Here is a 23,526-nt window from a genome sequence, read left to right on the forward strand (position 1 = left end):
TGGGATTCGATCCCGGGTCTCCAGGATCGCGCCCTGGGCCAAAGGCAGGCGCCAAACCGCTGCGCCACCCAGGGATCCCTATAAAATAATTTTTAAAAAACAACTTGGAAACAGCTGTTTGGCAGACATCTTCCAGGTGTTTTTCTAGATGAATGTCCATTCTGAGCAGTGGCGTGGACGGCATTCCGCTAGTCCTTGCACCGCTGTAGAGACCAGACGGTAGAGTCCAGGGACCTGGGTTCAAATGTCGACTGTGCGCTGGGTCTCCAGTGGCCCGAGCCTCCCCCTTACGGTGGGCAGCCTGTCACACAAACGGTAGCACTTCTCCCTATCACGCCCTTGTCATCATTCTTCTATTAAACAGTGAAAATCGTTCTCTTGCCTCCTCTTTTCGAAGCCCCTTTTTGCCAGAAGGGGGAAATGGAACCCTCTATTTACTTCAAAATGCATTCTTGGTTTTTTTGTCAATTAAGAAAAAAAATCTTCGCATCTCTGCTCCCCACACGCCCAACTCCCTCCTCCCATGTAATCTATGGCATTGCCTTGTGCTGACACATCTGCTGTCGTGGTACTCAGGGTCATAAACCATTTTTACAGGATTTTTTAATCACTCACTTAGAAACTTTAAAGTAAAACCTCTTTCTTCAACCCCCCCCCCCCCCCCCCCCCCCGCTCTGTAAAAGCACTTAGAGCTCAACAAATGACCCGTCTTCATGGGGGAAGTCTGGTGAGGCCGGATTTGCAATAGGAATTCATTATGTGAACAGTAACTCACCACCGCAGAGGCTCCCTGAATAAAGCCGGGAAGTTTATAGTCGCTTCGGGCAATTTGGAAAGATCCTCAGTGGTGGTAAATAACGTTTATGTTCTTACACGAGAAAACTCCAAGACCAGCAGGAACTGTGCAGAATTTAATTTTTTTCTTAGGGAGGGAGCTGCTGCTCCATGAGAAGAAAGGGTTGCTTGGTCTAGGTTTTAACCTGTGATGTATCTCTGGCCCCGGAGATGTATTTCCACTTTATATTCAGATGATCCGCGGTGAGAAAGCAACCCCTGTCTCCTCCCCTCGCAGACGATGTCCAGAGCAGGGCACTGGACAGTGCTCAAGATTTATTTCTACACAGAGTGGTCCTGAATTACGGTTCTGTGGCAGGAGCAGCATCGGGGGAAGCTCCCTCTCTGACGAAAGCAGATGAGCTCTGGCCTAGATGTCTTGACATGAGATCCATGCCCCCCACACACACACAGACACACAGGGCATCTGGTGGGGATAGAAACAGACTCTAAGGGCTAAAAATGTTTCTCGGGGTGGGGGGCACCTAGCTGATAGTTGTGAGACCTGGCTGCACACTGGGGTAGTTTAAAGAAATTTGGATTTGGGAGCCCACCTCCAGGCGTCTGATTTGGTAAGTCTGGGTGGAGGTCCGGGGATCTGCCTGTTTTTTACCAGACATGCTGCATTTGGACCTGCACTGGGAGACCCCTCCTGACCTACCCGGCCCCCTTAATCTATAAAGTAGAACCGGGCCCAGGGTGAAGTGAATCAGGTCCCAGTTACCTGAGTTATATTTATTTTAGTTACATAAGTTCACTTTTATTTTTTATGTATTTATTTTTTAAAGTTTAAGTAACCTCCACATGCAATGTGGCTTGAACTCACAACCCCAAGATCAAGAGTCACATGCTCCTCTGACTAGGCCAGCCAGGTGCTCCAGTTCACTTTTAGTTACAGGCCACCTGACTCTTACACAGATCTGAGGGTGGCTCACCCCCTGCCAGGCACTCTTCTCTCCAGCAGCAGCTTGGGGGGTGGGGGGAAGGGGATGGGCAGAGGGCAGGGGATTATGTTCAGACGATGATCATCTCCTAAACATGCCAGCCTCATATCTCTACTACCTCCCCTCTGTCCTGTGAAGCAGCTGTCATTATCCCCATTTTACGGATGGGAAAACCTAGCCTCTGAGAGCCTGAATCATTGGGCTGAAGACACACAGCTGGTTAAATGACAGAACTGGGGTTTAAATCCAGGTGGTCCCTTCCTTGGCTCATTCTGAAACACAGCGTGAGCCCCCCAGCAGTGGTCTTGTTTAGACACCTGATCACCTAGCTGTCCCTCAATCTTCACCCTACAGCTTATGTCTGATGCTTCTTTTTTCTAGTTTCTAGTTGACTTTTAATTGCCAAGAGCCCAGTGACGTCTGGTTCACTCTCTGGCTCTTTCAGGGTGGCTCAGTGTTTCACGTTTGTGTTCTTTGACTACCCAGAAGAGTAATCAGTCCTTGGCGACAGGGGCCACAAGGCCTCACACACACTGGGGCCAAGCAGAGGCCTGGCTACAGCCTACAACACACTTCAAGGCGGGTGGCTTGAAGCACATGTGCAGGCCCAGGCTCCCCAAGTTACATCTCCTCATGAAGGTATCTATGCAACACACAAATCGATGACAACCCCTAGTGCAGCAATGGTCTGGCTTTTGGGTTTGTTAGTTTGTTTTTAAGATTTTATTTAGGGATGCCTGGGTGGCTCAGCAGTTGGGCATCTGCCTTCAGCCCAGGGCCTGATCCCGTAGTCCCAGGATTGAGTCCCGCGTCAGGCTCCCGGCATGGAGCCTGCTTCTCCCTCTGTCTCTCTCTGTGTATCTCATGAATAAATAATTAAAATCTTTTTTTTTTAAGATTTTTTTTAATTTTTATTTATTATTTATGTATTATAGTCACAGAGAGAGAGAGACAGGCAGAGACACAGGCAGAGGGAGAAGCAGGCTCCATGCACCGGGAGCCCGATGTGGGATTCGATCCCAGGTCTCCAGGATCGCGCCCTGGGCCAAAGGCAGGTGCCAAACCGCTGCGCCACCCAGGGATCCCAAATAATTAAAATCTTAAAAAAAAAAAAAAAAGGGTTTATTTATTTACTCATGAGAGACACAGAGACAGAAGCAGAGACAGAAGCAAGCCCCCTGTGGGGAGCCCAATGCAGGACTCGATCCCAGGACGCCAGGATCATGACCTGAGCCAAAGGCAGATGCTCAACCACTGAGCCTCCCAGGTACCCCAGGGTCTGGGAGTTTGAGGAACAGAAAGAAGCTGGCGTGGCCACAGGAGCCCAGCAAGCTGGTAGGATGAGATGAGAGGGATAAGCTGAGGCCAGGCAACCAGAGCCTTGAAGGGCATGGTAAGGCATGTGGATTTTCTCCAAGAAATTAGAAGCCACTGAAGGTTTCGAGTAGGGAATGCAGACTCCTGTGCCCCATGTTGTGCTGTCTGCCTCCTGTGCTGCTGGGCTGACAGCCTGTCCAAGGCAAGAGCTCCAAACTATGCACAGGGTAACTCCAGGGCCCTGGCTCTGAATGACCTGCAGAAGCATATGCCTGTCAGTGATTGTCTGCTACTCAGCCCCAGTCTAGGAAAGAATAAAGGACAATTCATAGTGCAATTGGGATTACAATTTTACAAGTGTCCATTTTGACCCCCAATTAAAACCTCATTCATCTAGAACACTTTACCCACGAATTGCCCACAAATCCAGGTGAGAACAGGACTAAGGATCACCTTTGTAAAACAAAAAGATCCTATGCCAAGTAAATTAATAGTGCTAAGAGAAGTGCTGGAAAAGAAAGCTGAAATCACACATGCAAACTGCTTAAAATATTTAAGTGGAACCGATTTAAATGCAAACAACTGATAACTGAATTATCCACCATTTGTTCAACAATATTCCATAACTCAGAAGTTTCCCATCCATACCCACACAAACACAAAAATCAGTTTGAATTAGTAATACTTAACTCTATCTAAACGCTTCAAATTAAATTTCCCAGCGCTCCGCTTATCACACTTCTCCACATTTGGAAGTTATCGTGATTGAGCCCAAAAAGACCACTGACCTCGCAGGGGGCAACTTGCACGTCAAAACCAGTCCTGGTTTTCAGTTGGCTTTTAATTTTTTGCAGCCCTGTTCCTAAGGAAGCTTCTACTTTCAGCCTCTTTACATCATTAACGTTAATTCTTCACCCTTACAGAGTTTTGCAGACCAAAAGCACTGGACGGGCCACTGTCAGCAGAAGTAGATTCATGCCCACAACTTGTGACAGCACCAACCTCATGTCTGCAAAGGCAACACAGAAAAAAAAAATCAGCCTCTAAAAACACTAGGCTTTATGTATCAGCATATTCATTCCTTCTACCCAGCGATTTGATTTCTGGGAATTACCCTACAGAAATCCTCTGAATGGGCAGGCAGCTGTGTGTAGTAGGAAAGACCATGGAGCCTCTTATCTCAGAGAAGAACAGAAATAAGCCCAATACACAGCAAGGGAATGGGTGAGTGGAATACTGGGCAATCCCGTGGTGTGATATTGCAGAGCCGTTCAGAAGATGCTCACGATGCGTTAGTGGTAATCTGAGGAATGTTTCTAGGGATGGCAAATCATCACATATCACCACTGATTCTCAGACACGCCGCGATATCATGTAGCAGGAAGGCAGGAAAAAATATCCAGGGTGGGTTATCTAACAAGAGGTATCTAAGTAAAGGAAGCTAGAACCCCAAAGGGTTATTCCCCAAATGCAAGGGGGTTGAAAAAGCCCTTTCGGGCAGCAAGTACGTCTTATCCTTGCCCTGAGTGCAGGGAGGGAACAAAGTAGCCCTTGAGAATGTGAGGAAGCCTGTACTCACACAGGTTGGAGTCCAAACACCTCCAGCAAATGCTGAAACTGAATTTAAATTTAATGTAAAGTCTTCTCAAGTTGGCAGTGCCCTCAGGTGACTGTCAGAAGCCATTGGGAACCCTCTTTGGAAGAGGGGAGTTTTCAACAGGCTGACGGCACCTGTAAAACACCATCAGTTGTGCAGTGCTAGATCCAGAGATGTTAGAATGTGAAAATAAGCCAGTCTTAGGATTAATGTTAAGCAAAAAGCAGAAGAAAATGACACGTTGTAGAGACTACTAACTGGACGGAAATACAGTAAAATGTTAACAGGGATTTTCTGCATCTTAGTTGTAAGATTAGAAGGGTTTTTTTTTTTTTTCTTTCTTTAAATGACTACATTTTCCCGATTCTCCTAAAGAGGCTATGTGTTTAGTGACCATACAGGAAACAGAGGAGAAATAAATCAGGGTGATATAAGGAGGGAGGGGGTGACTTCAGGTGGGGTGGTCAGGGAGGGCACCCCGGAGGAGGTGACACACCAACTGAGAAGGAGCCAGCATTGGAGAAGCTGTAGGAACTGCTCATGCTGCATCCCAGGTCAGGATGGAGCTTGAATCACAAGGCAGACGCCTGAAACCTATTTGTTAACTGAATACGGGAATTAAGCAATAGTTGCCAAGTCTCAACGGGTCCCAGCCAGAGTCCGCAGTCTCTTCAGTGGGGCCATTCTCACCAGACCAAGCTGATGAACAGGGCCAGGATACTGGCCGGACCAACGGCAGGGCTCAGCAGAGAACTGTGGTCAGGGGTCGGGCCTCAGTTTCCCCACCCAGAAAATGAGGTTAGTGCCTTTGCCACCAGAGCCCCTCAAAGTCAGCTTCCGATGACCCAGCGCTTTGAAATATTGAGCCTGGTGCAAGCATGAGGGGCTGGCGAGCTCCAGGAGGTCCTCGCGAGGGCCCAGGGACACTTCCCTGCAAACCTGACACCCAGGAGCTTTAGACAAGCTGCTTTGCCTCACACAGCTGACCTTGCTCCACGCTCAGCAAGGGGAAAAGATGCCGCATCAGCTCCAGCTCCAGCTCCAAACTTCCTGGCCGCTGGTGCGCAGCCCTGAGCTGGATGCTGCGGAGCCAGAGAGGAGACACGGGCCCTGCCCTCGGGAGTCACGGTGCACCTGGTGCGGCGGGGGGTGGGGGGTGGATCACGATGCCGCCACGTGTGACTGACCTACCACACAGCAGGGAAAACAGGCCAAGAGGGGCTCACTCCATCTGCTGCCCAGGCAGAAACAATAGCTGCCAAAGGGCTACAGGAATTGGGCAAATTCTAGGTGTGGGTACATTGTTTCATTTTGTCCTTACAAAGTTGTGAGGTTATCACCATTTCACAGATGGGGGCCGAGGCTCCATTCCTCGTCAAGGTCACAGAGGTTGGAGATGGCCAGCCGCGTGAGAACTCCTGCCTTGGCCTGAGGGGTTCTGGAGTCCATGCCCCTAGCCCACTGGCACCCTGACGGGTGTGTGTGTGTGTGTGTTGGCAGCAGGGGAGGCAGAAGGAGGGGCAGGAGGCTACCGCAGGCAGGGGCGAGGGGCCAGGGGACCTTGGCTGAATCCCGAATCCCACCCATGTTCCAAGTGCTCAGGGGAAGTGGCTCAGTGACCCAGGTGTCACCAAGGGAACCCGGCATTGTCACCCTGGCCTGTGTGTGGAGGGTACTCAGCAAGGGCTCCCTGTGGCTCTCCCAAAGCAGCAGCCCCTCATGGAGCTCAGAGGAGGAAGAGCCACTCTAGGCCAGAATGGAAATCTAGAGATGCCCTGGCTGGCTCCATCAGTAGAGGATGCGACTCTTTTTTTTTTTTTTTTTTTTTTAAGATTTTATTTATTCATGAGAGACAGAGAGAGAGAGGCAGAGACACAGGCAGAGGGAGAGCAGGCTCCCGGCGGGGAGCCTGATGCGGGACTCGATCTCAGGACCCTGGGATCACAACCTGAGCTGAAGGCAGACGCTCAACCACTGAGCCACCCAGGTGTCTCAGAGTATGCGACTCTTGATCTCGAGGTCGTGAGTTCAAGCTAAGTTGGGCATGGAGCCTACATTACAAAGAATTAAAAAGAAAAAAAAAGCCCGGCATTCCCATGGGTCCTCTGCGCATGCAAACACTAACGGAGACGCTGCTGTGAAGGGACCTTGCAGGTGGAATGAAGTTTACAAATAGGTTGACTTTAAAATAGAGAGATGATCCTGGATCACCTGGCGGGGCCCAGTGCAATCCCATGAGCCCTTAAAAACAGAAAAGGGGAGGTGCCTCAAACTCAAAACTCCCTTCCTGGATGAGAAGCAGGCACCAGTCTTTGAGGAGCTCTACAGATGGGAAAACACACTCTCTTCACCACAGAGCTGGCAGCAGAGGCCCTGAGGTCATCCACTCCAGGGAGGAGGCTGGGAAGGATTTCTCACTGCTCCAACAGGGTCCAGAGGACCTGGCTCTGGCCCCTCTTCCTGCAGAGCTGCCGGCAAGCCCTCCCCTCCTCAGGCTTTACATTCCCCAGTGTGGTAGTATGAACAGCTCACATTTCTTTAAATGCAAACTGCTTTCCATGCATTGACTCATCTGATGCTCCAAACAAGTCTCCGTGATTTTTTTTAGCCCATTTCATCGTTGAACAGGTATAAAGGTTTTGAATTTTAAGTTGTTTTAACCAGCAAATCCCTTCTTAAAAGGAAACAGTAAAAGAAAAACCAACATGTAAGACAGATTAGAGCAACTCTGGATGGGGGAAAGGCTAGAGCCCCACTTAGCTAACATCCCCCCCAACAACAATGACGCCCAAGGGGTTCTTTAGAAACCAGGGGCCCTGAAGACACATCTAAGAGGCCTGGCGGGACTCACTGGTTGGGAGTTCCTCCTCCGGGACCACCCAATTGCCTTTAGCTGACGTGGAAGGTGGAGAAGTCGTAGGGAGATCTTTGAGGCCTATAGGACTGTCCACGTCACACCATGCTTCACGAGCATCCTAATGCTGACCTGGAAAAGCCAGCTCCTGGATCCGGACGTGGCCCCTACCTCCTGCAGGAAGCCCTTGCTGTTACCCCAAAGAGACCCTGACTGACATGTTTCTCTGATGTCCTTTCCCTCAGACCCCAGTACCTGAGGATCAACATTCCATTCCTGCTGCAAGGGATGGACCGCAAGGGACGGGTGGGGATCTAAAAGGCAGAAGGATGAGCAACCGGGGCTCTGCTGGGCAGGTGATGAATGCGGGGGGGGGGGGGTACTTGGGGGTCTGCCAAGTGGGCACGAGAGAGGGAGTGCCCCAATCGCAGACCTGCTGCAACGCGGCTGCCCCACGGAAACCACCCAACAGCCCAGGGAAGCGAGGCGGAGGCAGCCCAGGGTGCACTGCTGAGGTCTCCCGGCTGACGGCGGCAGCGCCTAGACTAGAACCCAGACTTCCTGACTCCTCGGGTCCAGGGCCCTGCTCCCAACATCGCGCTGCGACGACCGGATTCAGGCGGGGCGAAATCAGTAAAACTGAGGATTCGAGGCTTGGAAGTCTGCGCTTCACTCCGCTCGGAACCTGGCAGGTGCCCTGGGGCAGGAAGCAGCTGCTCCCGGAGGCTTTGCGGGGGGGGGGGGGGGGCAGGGGTCTGACTCCCTCCCCAGCGCCTGCCTCGCCCCCTGGGCTGACAGCGGCTGCCGGTTCACAGGCGGCGTCCGGGCAGCGCCCGCCCCCCGCGCGGCCCCCCCCCGCCCCGGGCTCGGGGTGAGCCCGCCGCCTCCCGCACACGCCGGGCGCCCTCACGTCCCCACGGGCCCGCCCCGCCCCGCCCCGCGCTCCCGGTAGCGGCGCCCACCCCGTCCGCCGGCGCCGGACCTCCCAACGCTGCCCAGCCCGGGGGGAGGTGGCCGAGGGGGCAGGACCCCGGCGGACCCCGCCCCGCCCCGCCCCGCCCCGCCCCGCCGGGCCCGGCCTCCGGGCCGGCCGGAGGATGTGAGCTCACGCCCGCCTCCCCGCTGCCGGCGCCGCCAGGAAGCGCCCGCCGACGCCCGCCGACCGGCCGGCGGGGGAGCCAGCGGCGCGCCAGGCCCCGCCCTCCCCGCGCCGCCCCGCAGCCGCTTCCCGGGGGGGGCACGGAACCGAGGCGGGCGGCGGGGCCGACGCCGCGCCCCGCTCCTGGGCGCCCCGCAGCCCGGGCCCGAGAGGCGCGGGCAGGGCGCAGGCGCAGGCGCAGGCGCACGCCCGCCCCCGCGCTTCCGGCCGCGCCACGTGACCGCGCGCGCACGTGTTCCGGCCGCTCGGCGCCGCGGGTCGGGACCTCCTCCGGGTGCGGCCGGGCCGCTGCCCACCGTCAGCTCCGGCAGGCGGGGCGGGAGGCGGCGTGTCCCGGAAGCGGCGGCGACGCGGCGGCCCCGGAGCCGGGCGGAGCGGCGGGCGCGGGGGGCTGGCGGCGGCTTCGCCATGAACCCCAGGGGCCTGTTCCAGGACTTCAACCCGAGTAAGTTCCTCATCTACGCCTGCCTGCTGCTCTTCTCGGTGCTGCTGCCCCTCCGCCTGGACGGCGTCATCCACTGGAGCTACTGGGCCGTCTTCGCCCCCATATGGCTGTGGAAGCTGCTGGTCGTCGCCGGCGCCTCCGTGGGCGCAGGCGTCTGGGCGCGCAACCCCCGCTACCGCGCCGAGGGGGAGGCCTGCGTGGAGTTCAAGGCCATGTTGATCGCCGTGGCCATCCACCTGCTGCTGCTCATGTTCGAAGTCCTGGTCTGCGACAGGGTGGAGCGGGGAACCCACTTCTGGCTGCTGGTCTTCATGCCGCTCTTCTTCGTGTCCCCAGTGTCCGTGGCCGCCTGCGTCTGGGGCTTCCGACACGACCGCTCGCTGGAGCTGGAGATCCTGTGCTCCGTCAACATCCTGCAGTTCATCTTCATCGCCCTGAGGCTGGACAGGATTATCCACTGGCCGTGGCTGGTGGTGTTCGTGCCCCTGTGGATCCTCATGTCGTTCCTCTGCCTCGTCGTCCTCTATTACATCGTCTGGTCCCTCCTGTTCCTGCGGTCCTTGGATGTGGTCGCCGAGCAGCGGAGGACACACGTGACCATGGCCATCAGCTGGATAACGATTGTCGTGCCCCTGCTCACTTTTGAGGTTCTGCTGGTTCACAGACTGGACGGCCACAATACCTTCTCTTACATCTCCATATTTGTCCCCCTTTGGCTCTCTTTGATAACTTTAATGGCCACGACGTTTAGGCGAAAAGGAGGCAACCATTGGTGGTTTGGTATTCGCAGAGATTTCTGTCAGTTTCTGCTTGAAATCTTCCCCTTTTTAAGAGAATATGGGAACATTTCCTATGATCTGCATCACGAAGATAGTGAAGATGCCGAAGAAACATCAGTTCCAGATGCTCCTAAAATTGCTCCCATGTTTGGAAAGAAGGCCAGGGTAGTTATAACCCAGAGCCCTGGGAAATATGTCCCCCCACCTCCCAAGTTAAATATTGATATGCCGGATTAAACAACTCTTCTGGGGAGCGCCCATCTGCCAAACAGGAACCGTATAGACACATGCAAAATCCACCCTATTTTTGCCTCCTTTGTTCATCCATCCCAAACTTGGAACTGAAAATAGGCTCCAAACACCATTATCTCATGCCTTGTTTGAGATTGACGCCTGTCAGTCACTCATCAGTATGCACCATAGATGTAGGAGGTTATTTTAATATACGGCGCTGTGTGTGTGTGTGTGTGTGTGTGTGCTCAGGCGCACGCGCGTCTGTGTGTGTGATGTGTGGTGTATACGTGTGAGAGAACTTGCTTTCCAGGCTGGTGCTTTAAAAGCTGGCTTGGGAGCAGTCAGTTGAAGAGGAGGTCCTCAAATGAAATAGATACACAGCTGGGGTTTTTTTTTTAACGGTACTATGCCTATGGAAAGTATTGTTTAAAAGTATTTTTATACACTGCTAGTCTCAAGTTGTATTTCAGATCGTGCCTGTTGTGATGTAATAGCAAATGTAAAGAATTCTCTTTCCCACCACTTGTTTATAAGCCTTAGAGTTATTTTTAGTGTTCCTGCTGTTAAAATAGTTTTTCTTTGGGCTTTGCTGATACTGGTCTTTAATATCAGAAAAGGTGAATTTTTCTAATGAAATGAATCCATGCATATGATATTTATATGAATATTTTAGCAATGTAATATATATTATGTTGAATTCTAGTTCTGTGCGTTACAATGTATTACGTTAAAGTATTTTTTTAAGTTTATATGTGAAGATACATGTCTATTGTAGATGTCCTTCAAGATTGCATAAACCAATAATAGGTGCCCAATGTAAGATCCTCTCAAAGTATTAGGTGTGAATAGGGATCAAAATCCCACGTATCTTAATATTCAGGTATTAGATGACTCGGTCTACACAATTTTAAGGTCTCTGTTAGTAGAGGGAGGAGCCCCATCCTTTGCGGGGACATGCTCCAGAGTGTTACCAGGCCATAAGGTGATACTGTTATTTAGCACCTTGAATTTTCCCACATGGTTAGTAACACCTCCTCAGTGACAATCAAAATTAGCAACAGGTGATTTGTTCATTAAGAGTCTTAGGATATTACTGGGCTATAATAATAAAAAATGTTACTTGTCACCAGAATGCTGAAGAGAGTGGCTTTAACCAAAAAATGGCCAACAAGATCAGGTATTATTTCAAGGGCCAGACTTCTGTCAGCAATAGGGAAAGAATAGTTGAGGTTATTTTTAAAAGAAGTACAGGGTACTAACTTAGTGACTTAGTGGTACACCAGGGAAATCAGAAAGGCAAAACCCAGATTCTGGGAGAATAGTGTTCTCCTGATTGAGAACAAAGAAGTACTTTCAAAAAGAGGTTGAAATCGAAAGTCGTGATGTTATTACTGGAGAAACGGAAGGAAGGAATCCATTTTTATCATTAGCAGCTTAGTGAAAATGATCTAAATTGGTAGCCATGTGAACGAAGTCAATAACTCAGTTTACCAAGCGAGGAGCCTGCGAGCAACAACAGCTAGTCCCAGGAGCCTGGCTTCCTGAAAGCCCGAGGATGCCACAGCTCAGTTCAGTCACCTAAGGACTGCCAGGCTCCCTCGCCGTGTCTTTCTGTCTGTCTGTCTGTCTCTCTCTCTTTCTCACACACACACACACACACAGTTAACACCAGCCCTCGGAATGTGGGAAGCAGCCTCCAGCAGCAGTAACGTTTCATCAACAAGGATTCATTCGTTTTCTCAAATATTTATTGAGGACCTACCCTGAGCCAGACGTGATTCAAATGTGGTCCCTCCCCACACTCACAAAATACACAGTCCAAAGTGACAATGAGAAGATCATGCTCATCACAGCAGCCTACCTGTGGGAGGGAACAAGCCAAGAGCAGGATATGCAAAATGCCACCTGGAACTTCTGGCCAATCTTTGTTTTTAGGAGCAGAGAGCCCCTGGTCGCCCCTCTACTCCCAGGTAATATCTCAAAGACCTTGGCTTGCACTTGAGTAGGATTGAGGAGTGGAGGGAAGGGTTTGGAGGCAGCAGTGAGATCCCAGCCCCTCCTGGCTACAGGTTCAGGCTAGGGCTTGCTGACAACTGGTGCAGCCCCTCCTGGCAGTGATGGGTCCCTCCCTCCCCACACTGACCCAGCCTCCCCAGTGTTAGAGAGCCAGGGTCTGAAAGTGGTAAGTTTTCTCCCCCAGGTGGACCATCTCCTGTTGTACCTCATCTTGGCCTCAAAAACAGTAGATAAAAACTGTGGGAGTGACAGGTTGTGGAAAATGAATCCACAAAAATTATTACAATCTGTCATCTGTGCCTGGGGTCTTATTAATTGCCTTGTAACGCAGACTACCCACAATATTTAGACGTGTCAGATTCTGAGTGTAGTTTCTCCTGTAGGATGATGTATTAGCCTTTACTCAGAAATCTCCAGGGCTTCCGATTACAGACTCCTGCTCTACAAGTCAGCTGCCGTGACGGCCATGGGGCTGATCCAGGTCTGCTCCACAATGCGTCCCTTATGCCATCCGGGGGCCCAGGTAGAGGAGCAGTGTTCCCTGGGGCATGTTCTTCTTTCTCATGGCAGAAGCACAAGAGGCCAAGCCAACCCCTGCAAGCACAACATTGCCCCTGCCCACACGCGATGTATAGCGGGTGTACTCCTTCTGTTGGCCAAAGCACAAAGCCACACCCCACCCTCTGGGGTGGGCCACTACATGCCCAGGGAACAATGACAATCTGCACTGATGTCGCCAGATAATTTTAAAGACTGGAAAGGAATCACGAAACTTGCGGCAGATCGTGAATGATTTTCCTCCCCTGTGTTACAAACCTCCTGTAATTTTAAAAAGTTGTTTCTAATAAAATTTAGGGAGTCTGTTTGGAGGGAGGGAGACAAGGGATGTGAGGTGAAATGGAGAAAACCCTGCGGTTAGACCCCTCCGGAAACTAGGGGGAGGCTCTGCCCAGGACAGTTTTAGGTCAAAAAGGGACCGGGAGCCCAGCCAGGGAGGGGGCGCCAGGACACGTGGAAGAAGGGAGTCTAGACGGGCCTTGGCAGGCACAGGACAGCAGGGGCAGGCCCTCCCAGCCGCCTGCTCTGGGGTTCAGGGTGGCAAACGACAGGGCTGGCTCCATCAAGAGAACCTTCTGGAGAGTACAGCAGTTCCACGGTGATGGGAGGCCTTGGATCTAGTCAGCAAGTAGAAGTAGACCAAGTATTTATTTTATTTTTTTTTTAATTTTTTATTTTTTTGCACTTAACCACTAAATCTTTATTAATTGAATTTTTATTATAACATCAATACAATATTAGTAAAAAGAAATACAGCAATAAAATGGGGAAGGGTAGGGAGGTGGTTGGGGTAGGGAGAAGAGGCAGGGGTTAAGTAGGAGGCCCACAGACAGGGTTCTTCTTCATCACTTTTCTGTAACTTCTATGAATATTTACCATCCATCATTACCAATTTTATTCCGGCAAGAATTTCTCAAAGAGTATCTACTTGTCCTGACTCTCCAAAGGCTTTGCTCACAATCTGGATCCCTGGAGTTAACACCCAGGGCAAAGAGCTTCTTTTAAACTATTCGTCCAATCACTTTTGAACTTTTTCCCACTAGAGTTTTATCCATGTCCAATTTGCTCTAAATAGGTTCATCTCCCTGTAGTTCCCTCTGAGTTTATTTGCAAGCTTTAAGGGTAACAATCATAGGGTAAAGGATCACAAGTAAGTACACATGTCCACTTAGAGTTATCTAATATCTAATGATTTTTCTAGAGAACTGTGCTCTTCCCTTACCTCGGGGAAGGTGAATGGGTTTCCATCCTGCCCCAATCAGGAAGCAGACTCCCCCTGTTCCTACTGAGTGCTTCAGCCCCTCGCCACTCCCCTGGGAGATCACTGGAACCCACACCAAGCAAGGATGGAGGGACCAAGCAAGAGTCCTACACCCTCATGACTCCAAGTGATGACTGAGTCCAGGGTTGACTGATGACTCCTGATGACAGCAACAACATTGTGGAAGGGACAGGGGTCTGTCATCCTTAGAGCTGTGGCTTGGGCATCTTATTTTTGTTCATTTGATTTTGAGTGCAGTATCAGAGTTTAGAGGGATTTTTGTCTCCTTGATTAATATGATTTTCCAGGTTGTTGCATCCAGGATATAGTGGCAATAGCCTTAAACTTTGTTTTTGCTCCTACCCCAGAGCCCCTGGGGCATGGGGAGGGTCTGGCCACCCCTGCCCAGCCCCGCTGTCGAGGAAACTCCATCAGAAATTCAACTGGCTTCCAAACTGAAAAAAAAAAAAAAAAGTAGACCAAGGGAAGTTGTGCTGCCCCCAACCCAGGGCACCTGGCGAGGCTGCTGCAGCTGGTGCTCCCGTGCTGGCCGCCTGACACTGCCACCGGGGCCATCCCACTGCCACAAGCAATCCTCAACTGTCCCTGCCATGGGCTCAGGATTAAAATGCCAGGAGGGAGGTTATCGGGCAAAGCTCAGGTCTGCCTTCATCTCCGTCAGAGACTCCCTGGCTCCTTCAGCTTCGGTAGGAGGGAGGCCTCTTCTGGAACCCCATAGAGGATCCCCCTACCCCCGGGGACGCCTGCAGGGCTCAGCAGTCGAGCATCCACCTTCGGCTCAGAGCGTGATCCCGGGGCGTCAGGATCGAGTCCCTCATCGGGCGCCCCGCAGGGAGCCTCCCTCTCCCTCTGCCTGGGTCTGTGTGTGTGTGTGTCTCTAATGCATAAATAAATAAAATCTTAAAAAAAAAAAAAAGAAGAAGAAGAAGAGGATCTGCCCCCTAAGGAAGGATGCTCAGAGATGGTAAGTCCGCTCCACCAGTCCCTTGCCCCGTCCCCACCCCGCCTGCTCACCTGTGCCTGCGGCCAAGCAGCGGCTCGACCCCCAGGGAGGAGGGGGCAAGCCACAGGCGCCCCCCGTCGCGTCATCCACCTGGCCCTGGCCACCCAGGGCATTTGGACAGGTCTCACAGTCCTCTGCTTGGTCCTGTTTCCATCTGTCCCCGAGGTGTGGATGCCCGGGGCCACCGCAGCAGGCTCCGTGCTGCAGCCGCACCTCTGGGAGCCGCGGGCCCTTGGGGCACGAGGAGGCGGCCCCAGCCAAGGTCTGCAGGGCGCCACGGTGACCGCTCCTCCTACTCCTCGAAATGGGTTTTGTCTGCCAAACTACGGTCATTTTGCATTAAAGAAAGTTAACATGACGGATTTATTGGTTTTTTACGTGAATTAATATTTTTTAAAGCTACTGGCTTTAATTCCTTCCATGGCAAATGTGGACACAATTCAAGCAAAAGCTCCTGGGGGTCCTCAGCCATGTTTTTTAAGATTTTTTTTTTAATTTATTCACTCATAGACATAGAGACAGAGAGAGGCAGAGACACAGGAGAAGCAGGCTCCATGCCGGGAGCCGGCGCGGGACTTGATCCCAGGACCCCAGGATCGCACCCTGGGCCAAAGGCAGGCGATAAACCGCTGAGCCACCCAGGGATCCCGCCTCAACCATTTTTAAGTGTGTGACGGGTTCTGTGACCAAAAGCTTCGAGAACAGCTGCCCTGTATTACAGTGGGGGAAGGAGAGGACAGAAAATTAAAACTGGGTGAAATTTATTCAATTCAGTATGACATAGCAGGGTTGCAAAATAACAGATGCTGTCCTTTTTTAAATAAAAAAAAATATGTTGATTTATTTTAGAGAGAGAGAGAAAGAATGGGGAGGTGCAGAGGGTGCGGGAGAGAGTCCCAAGCCGACTTGTGCTGCACGTGAAGCCTGATGAGGGGCTCAATCTCATGACCCTGAGATCATGACCTGAGCCGAAATTGGAGAGTCAGACGCTCAACCGACTGAGCCACCCCCAGGCACCCGTTTCTGCAACAGATCACAGGATGGCGTCCCCCCTCTGCGCCTCTCCACACTCCCTTTGTCCTCTACAGGCCCTGGTTCAGTTGGGTTACTAACCCAGTGGGATGCCTCACACGTTCGCCCGCCGCAGGGCCTGAGCCCTTTGCTGGTCCTGCTGGTGGCTTTCATTTCATTAGAACCAAGAGGAGCCTAGGAGACCTCTTGGGCTCTGGCCACAAGCCTCTCTCCATTTTGTGGCAGTGACGCTATTTGCCCTGGGCAGTCCTTCCAAAGGGCAGTCGTGTTGGCTGGGGTGGCTGGTCCTGATCTCAGGAGGAAATGGGAATGGACGGCCACCCCCCAGGGTTCACAGGCCACCTTGCGTCTGTGTTTACAGGATGTCCTGTTTGTTAAACAGTTTGCGGAAGGGCAGGGCAGGGGAAGTGGGTTTTGAAGCCTTTCTCCACCGCAGCTCAGCTCTGCTCCCCACAGCCCCTGGCTCCTCCCTCCCCTGTGCTTGTGTCCCCTGCCCTTCTCACCCCGCACCAGGCCTCAGCCACAGCGACCCGGGGCCTCAAGCTCTCTCCTGAGACACGAGTGACACTGCTGTGCAGAATCTGGGGCCTTGTGTCCGTCACATCTTTTGTTCCGCACAAACCCCTGGTGGCTCCCCTACCCTTGCCCTCCTGGACAAGTGCCTCCCATGACCCATCCACAAGTGACTCCAACCCTCCTTCCTCTTCTCCACACTGTGACCCTCCTCCCCTGGCCTTCCCTTGGCCTGAGCCACCCTCTGGAGCTGGAACGTGACCAGCCACATGCAGCTAAAGTTCCACCCGGTGCAGCCGCCTTGTCATCTTGACCTTGCCCTTCCAGGCTTTAACCAGGGGCAGTGAGTAGAGCAAGAAGTTCAAAGACTTGCCCAGCAGCCTGAGACCTTTCCAGCAAGTCAGCCCCCTGCCTCTACTGCCCCCACCCCCCCTGCACACTGGGTGGCCAGCCACCAATGAGAACAAAGTCTGGGCCCCCCTACTCTCTGTGGCAGTTGCCCCAGGCCAGTGCCAACATCCAGCCAGAGCTGCCCCCAGCCTGCCCCTCGGCTGCCCTGCCACTCCCCCTCCACCACCACTTCCTGTTGGCAGCCCGGGGGCCTTGCTGCCCTGGTCATTTGAACGCTGCTTAAGGCTCCTTGCTCTACTCAAGGCCTGGCTTGTGCCTCTCTCAGTCTGCCTCCACTTCACTGCCCACTCTGTCCTTGGTCCCTGACGGATTCCTGTCCCTTTGCACAGGACACCTGAGCCTGGTCTCCTGACTGCCCTTGAGGACCAGGCCAGGTTCTGCCTAAGGACCAGAACCTGGCCTGGTCCAGGTGTGCTTGCTGGGACTCACAGGGGCTCTGACAACACCAGGCATATCCCCAAAGCTGGGAGATCAGGGCTGTGACCACCCTGGCCCACGCCCAGTCCTCAGGAGTCCACATGGGGCCAGAGTGTCTGGTCTGGGATTGTCTCTCATGGTCACTGTCCTCCCAAGAGGCTTCGGGAAGAAGCCATAAGTGGGGAGAAGGGGCCTTGCCTGGGATGTCCCTGAGGCCCTGTACCCATATGCCCCATTTGACAACCCTTAGCAGAGGGAAAGGGCCATTTCAGAGCAGGCTATGGGGGCCATCCAGTGCTCCATGGGTGCCCTGGCTCAGCCCCATGGGTCCATGGGAGGGAGAAGTCAGAAAGGAGGAAGATGCAGGCTCCACCCTGCAGAGGACCACACGCTGCCACATCACAAGGTCAGGCAACAGTTGGCCATGGCCAAAACCCCAATCTTAGCTCAGGCTGCCATAACAAAACACCATAAACTGGATGACCTAACACAGATTCATTTCTCATAGTTCTGGAGGCTGGAAGTCCAAGGCCAAGGTGCCAGCACGATCAGATTTTGCTGAGGACTCCCTTCACAGCTTGCAGACGGCTACCTTCTTGCCGTGTCCTCACATGGTGGAAAGAAAGAGGAAGCAAGTCTCTCTCGTCTCTTCTTAGAAGGACACTACCCTCATGACCTCATCAGAGCCTAATTACCTAACAAAGACCCCACCCCCAAATATTGTCACATTAGGAGATAGGCCTTGAATGTATGATTTGGGGGCGAGGGGTGGGACACAACTCAGGCCGTAGCATATACTAAGCACAAAAGGCCCAAGGGCAGGGGACCAGGCCTAACATTCACTCAGCTCACATTTCCTGAGCTCCTACTGTGTACCAAGTGCAGGGGGCTCACCGCAAATGAGACATGGCCACTGTCCTTGAGAAATTCCCAGTCACCCAAGGCCTAAGGGTGTCCAGGTGAGTGACACTGGTGCTGGGGGAGTGGGAAGGGATTGCCAGGAGCCCGGTGGGGCCTCGGGACGGCAGTCCCAGGAGAGGAGGGTAGGGCAGTGCTGGAGCATAAATGGGGCCCACCTACTGCAGATGTGGAGGTGTCGTAGCACGGGCTGGCCCAGGAATGTGGACGGAAGGAGGAAGGCTCAGGCAGGATGCCCGGGCAATAATTAGTGACTTAAACATCACAAGATATCACAAGAAATCCAGGGGCAGAATGAGCAGTGAACCTGGTGTCTGCTCAACATTTCATCAGGGAAGACTGGCCTTCCATCTTGCTGCCGTGCCATTCTCACCCTCAACCCCTGGGGATACCTGCCCCCATGGTCACCAGGCACAGCTGCAGGTGTCACAGTCATGTGAAGTGATGGCCATCCGAGAGGAACAGTACTTCCCCTGTATGTCTCTTTTTATCAGGGTGGAAAGTGTCCCCAGAATCCTAAGACCTTCCTTCATTCCACTAAGCGGGGATCAGGACACAGATTCAAGCACCAGCAAGAAGGCTGCAGCCCCCATGAGGGTGTAGACGGGCCCTGATCCCCATCCTGATAGGGGGTGGAGGATTACCTCCTGAGTCACGGAGGTGAACCTGGGGACAGTGGAGTTCCCTAGGGGTGGTGGTGGGCAGAGGGACACTCAGGGGACCGTATGTCCATGTTCCTTTGGGAAGGATCCAGGAGGTGAGGGAGGGAGTAAGGAGAGAGAGGAACGAGCCTGGAGGGCTGAATGGTGAATTTTAATACCCAGAAGGCCATGGCAGCAGCCAAAGGGTTTAAGCAGATTTATGTTTTAAAAGATCATTCTAGGGGCACTCAGGTGGTTCAGTGATTGAGCGTCTGCCTTTTGGCTCAGGGCATGATCTCAGGGATCATGCTATCGAGTCCCACATCAGGCTACCCACAGGGAGCCTGCTTCTCCCTCTGCCTCTCTCTGTGCGTCTCTCATGAATAAATAAATAAAATCTCTAAAGTAAAATAAAATAAAAGATCGTTCTATCAGAGAAAAAAAAATTAGGAAGAACCTAAATGCCCAAGAATTGGGGATTAGTTAAATACTTCATGCATACAAAGACCGAAATCTTAAGCAGTCTCTTAAAAAGATTTTATATATTTTATAAAGAAATTTCATAACTTACTTTATAAAATAAATATTTTATAAAGAATTTTCAGAGTCTAAGAAAATATAATAGTATACTAAGTTGGGCGAGGGCAGGAGGGAAATGCAAGACAAAAACAACGTTAAGGGACGCCTGGGTGACTCAGCCGTTGAGCATCTGCTTTCGGCTCAGGGCACAATCCCGCTGTCCCCGGGATCGAGTCCCGCATCAGGCTCCCTGCATGGAGCCTGCTTCTCCCTCTGCCTGTGTCTCTGCCTCTCTCTCTGTGTGTCTCATAGGAAAAAGACCAAAACCCAAGTGGTACAGGTGCTTTATCTTTCTTTCTACTTTTCCATACTTAATCATTTTCCTACAATGAGCGTATATGAGTTTTATATTCAGGCAAGTAATTTCGAATTTTGACAAAGTAAGATTACTCTAGGGACAGTGAGTAAAGGGGGAAGGGAAAGTAGAGGCATTTATGAAAAAGATCTGCTACCAACCTGGGACATAGGGCAGGCTGAGTTCGAGATGTGACCCAAGCAGTGAGGCAGGAGGACAATTCGGAAACCTCTCCTGGTGCCGGAAGCAAAGGGGCCTCCTGGCAGGGACCACCTCGTGGAGGGTGGAGGGTAACAGCAGCCCCCACCCAGACCCCCAAGCCCTGGGTCCGTGTCCGGCCAGGCCTTCTTTCCTCTTACAGGAAGACCACGGAGTCATCTGCGCTGGACCTGAGACAGCCAGCCCTACCCAGTGCAGCCCAAACGGAGCAGCAGAGAGTCTTCCCCTCGGCCCCATCACTTCCTGGACCCTAAGCCCACCCTGGCAGCCCGAGATCCTACAGGCCACTCTGATGTCAGCCTCACCCCAAAGAACACTGCCCTGAGCCCCCCGATCAGGGTCTGTTTAGGCTCTGGAGGAAGTGGTCCTGATGATTACCAGCACTTTCCAAGAGTCAGAAAGAATCCAGGGGTGGAAAGCTTCTCCAGCTCACACTGACCTGTTTGTCTCCATTCACTTTGGCGCCTGGAAATCACGCAGGCGCAGCTATCAGAACTCATCTCCACCATCCCCGAGCCAGGCACAAAACACAGTCTCCTGGGGAGAAGAGCCCAGGTTAGGGGCCAGAGACCTGGGTTTAAATTCCCCATGAAAGCCACTGACCTCTCTGAGTCTTTAGGGTCAACTTTGAAAGGTAACCAAGGTGGTCACCACTGTGAGCACTAATGGCCAGAGGGGGCCAGCTCAACTCTGGTGTCCCTGAATGGGCCTGGAATGCCTGGCAAGTTTCCCAGGAAGCACCCCCACCAGCCCGGGGCTGCCCCGCAACCCTGACCCCAGCCTCAGTGACTTTCAGCCTGCAGCTGCTCTGGATCCTTCCCCCCTGAATGAGAGCACCCTTGCACTGCTCACAGGAACCCCACATGGCTGGCTGTGGCCTGGGCCGCGAACCTCCCAAGGCCTTCCCACGCTCTTCCCTCAGGCTGGTGGGTAGGCTGGGCCATGCCTTCGTTCATGCCTACACCCCACCGAGCCTGGAGCCCGGCAGGTGATCAAGAAATAATTCTTGAGAGAGAGAAGGAAACTTCAGGTCTGGTCCCCTTCTTACCTCCCCATGTGAATCAGCAACAGACACACCCCAAACCTGGCCGTCAGGTCAAGGAATAGAGGCACAAGCCCAAGGTAGCTCAGTCTGGGTGTAAGTGTATTAGTTTCTTATGGCAGCCGTAACGAGGTACCCCAAACCCATGACCTGAAACATTTATTCTCTCACAGATCTGGGGGCTAGACGTCCAACGTCAAGGTGTCCATATGGCTGTGCTTCCCTGTAGGTTCTAGAGAAGAATCTTTTCCTTGGTGCTCTCTTTGCTTCTGGTGGCTTCTGGTTGGCTTTCTTTGGCTTGTAGGCACATCACCCCAATCTCCCCAGTCTCTCCCTCCGTCATCACGTGACCCTCTTCTTTCCATGTATGCAATTCTGTGTCTGAATCTCCTTCTCCTTTCCTTTGCAAGGACCCCAGTCGTTGGATTTGGGTCAACCCTAAGTCCAGGAGGACTTTTCAAAGAAGGTCACAATTCCAGGTAATCAGGGTTAGGACCCAAACAGGTCTTTTTAGGGGACACAATTCAACCTTAGCAAGAAAAGTCACAGTAGGTGGCCTCACCTCTTTGCAGGAGGAGTGAGCCTAAATGCTAAGCAGCAAGATTTCTGCCATTTTGGGGAGACTTTTTCACCTAGAAGAGCTTGCCTCCATCCCTGTCTGGGGAGCTTCCCACTCCCCTTTCAGGATTTCTGTTCCTGGCATTGGGGTGGGGGTGAAGTGAGAGAGACAGGGCTGCCCCGCTTGCCCTACAGTGACCAGGGCCCTTCCACTAACCAGAATCCCTGGACAGCATCTGCTCACAGCGCACCGAGCACCCGCCCGACAGAGCCATCCACAGCTGGGCCCTGCTCTGCGAGTTCACATCCTACCTGAGGGGCCCCTGCAGGTGGGACACCTTCACCTGAGGAACTCTCCTGTGAGGGGCAACTTCAGAGCCTCAGGGTACCTTCTGGCAGAACTATTTTGAGTCAGGAAGTCTTTCTTCACAGCCAGGTAGGCTCAGCCCTCATCACTGAGCTGGTGAGGGGTAGAGGGGCAGGGCCCTGTGTGACCAAGGAAGGTGGTCGGGTGGTAGACTCCAGTTTGTCTGCAGAAGCTCGGGGAAGCACCAGCTGGGGGTGGTGCATCACCCGCACATCATCCAGGTGGCCCGGCAGCTGGAGGAGGTGCCCTCAAAGCTCTTCCTCTGCGGTGTTATCTCTGACAGTAATGCTAATTCGGCTGATGCTGTCAGCAAGCTCCTCACCCCAGCACACCCTGCGGGGAACCAGTGAAGGTCTGCGGCCCATGGTCAAATTACCTCTCTTCCTTCAGGTGTTAGCCTCAGCGCCACCTCCTCCAGGAAGCTTTCCTTGATACCCTTGCCCACTTCCTCTGCTCCATTAACACGATCTCCAACTATTTCTACATCTGACTCCTTCCTCCAGGGCAGAGACCTCCTCTGGGGCTGAACCATGGCTGGTCATCCCTGGATCTCTGAGGGGCCTGGCACATTGTCAGTTTGAGAATAAACTGGACCTAGAGGGTGTTGTGCTAAGTGAAATAAATCAGACGGAGAAAAGACAAATACCGTATGATCTCACTTATATGTGGAATCTATAAGAAGGCAAAACCAAACTCATAGATACAGGGAACAGATTGGTAGTTGTCAGATGTTGGGAGGCAGGTGGGGTTGTGTGAAATGGGTGAAGGGGATCCAAATGTACAAACTCTCAGTCATAAAATAAATAAGTTGTGGTCAGGAGGACGTAATGCAAAAAACAAAACCAAAACAAACAAACAAACAAACAAACAAAAGAATAAACTGAGGAGTGAATGAGCGCATCTGTGCCAGTTCCTGGCTGGTCTGAAGAGTAAGAAGTGAGAAGCCAGACTGGAGAGAAGAGAGGCGCAGGGAGAGGGAACAGAGGCGGTGAGAAGTACCCCGAGCCAAGCCACCGAGAGGGTGGCCTCCGCAGCCAGGGCAGGGCCACACCTGGGAGTGGCACCGGGAGGGCAAAGTTCAGGCCTGAGGCCCCAGGCAGAGGTGGGCGAAGGGCAGCCTCGGGGCAGCATCGCAAACTGCAGCGCCAGTGGGGGCCCTTCCCGGCGTCTAACCCTGAGCAGGAGGGCCACGGGGGGGGGGGGGGGGGGGGCTCAGTGGGCTCTGGGCCGCCAGCACTGCCCTGGGCCGCGGGGGGCTCAGCGGGCTCTGGGCCACCAGCACTGCCCTGGGCCGCGGGGAGCTCAGCGGGCTCTGGGCCGCCAGCACTGCCCTGGGCCGCCAGCACTGCCCTGGGTCTCGGGGAGCTCAGCGGGCTCTGGGCCGCCAGCGCACTGCTCCCGGAGCCACACCAAGCCCCGGGCTCCCTGCAGGTCCTGCCCCAGCAGCTTCTGCGGGGGCGCACAGAGCCCGCCAGTTGGGCCGAGCCAGGCGCCGGCCTCCGAGCACCAGGT

The 23,526-nt window shown here is 53.0% G+C and overlaps 2 protein-coding genes across 2 annotated transcripts; one reads left to right on the top strand and one right to left on the bottom strand.

The window, feature by feature from the left end:
* Positions 1-8,693: 8,693 nt before the first annotated feature.
* On the top strand, positions 8,694-10,748 carry TMEM185B (transmembrane protein 185B). The gene has a single exon (XM_041739978.1). It carries the CDS (start codon positions 9,114-9,116, stop codon positions 10,164-10,166), a length of 1,053 nt encoding a protein of 350 aa, XP_041595912.1. The 5' UTR covers positions 8,694-9,113; the 3' UTR covers positions 10,167-10,748.
* Positions 10,749-12,681: 1,933 nt separating this feature from the next.
* On the bottom strand, positions 12,682-23,218 carry LOC121482122. The gene is made up of 4 exons (XM_041739966.1): positions 20,487-23,218; positions 15,034-15,345; positions 14,362-14,453; positions 12,682-12,828 (listed from the first exon to the last, which is right to left on the bottom strand). Exons 1-4 carry the CDS (start codon positions 20,635-20,637, stop codon positions 12,682-12,684), a joined length of 702 nt encoding a protein of 233 aa, XP_041595900.1. The 5' UTR covers positions 20,638-23,218.
* Between the last annotated feature and the right edge of the window lie 308 nt (positions 23,219-23,526).

Source organism: Vulpes lagopus, chromosome 24 (genome assembly GCF_018345385.1).
Source record: "Vulpes lagopus strain Blue_001 chromosome 24, ASM1834538v1, whole genome shotgun sequence".
NCBI lineage: Eukaryota > Metazoa > Chordata > Mammalia > Carnivora > Canidae > Vulpes > Vulpes lagopus.

Bases quoted from the DNA above. Each gene is read 5' to 3' on its own strand.
- TMEM185B (XM_041739978.1), top strand. From the start codon at position 9,114: ATGAACCCCAGGGGCCTGTTCCAGGACTTCAACCCGAGTAAGTTCCTC.
- LOC121482122 (XM_041739966.1), bottom strand. From the start codon at position 20,637: ATGGGGAATTTAAACCCAGGTCTCTGGCCCCTAACCTGGGCTCTTCTC. The intron at 14,454-15,033 runs GTGAGCAGGCGG...TTTTTTTTTCAG, and splicing joins CTGCTTGGCCGCAGGCACAG to TTTGGAAGCCAGTTGAATTT. The intron at 12,829-14,361 runs GTAGGAGCAAAA...TTTGGCCAACAG, and splicing joins CATGCCCCAGGGGCTCTGGG to AAGGAGTACACCCGCTATAC.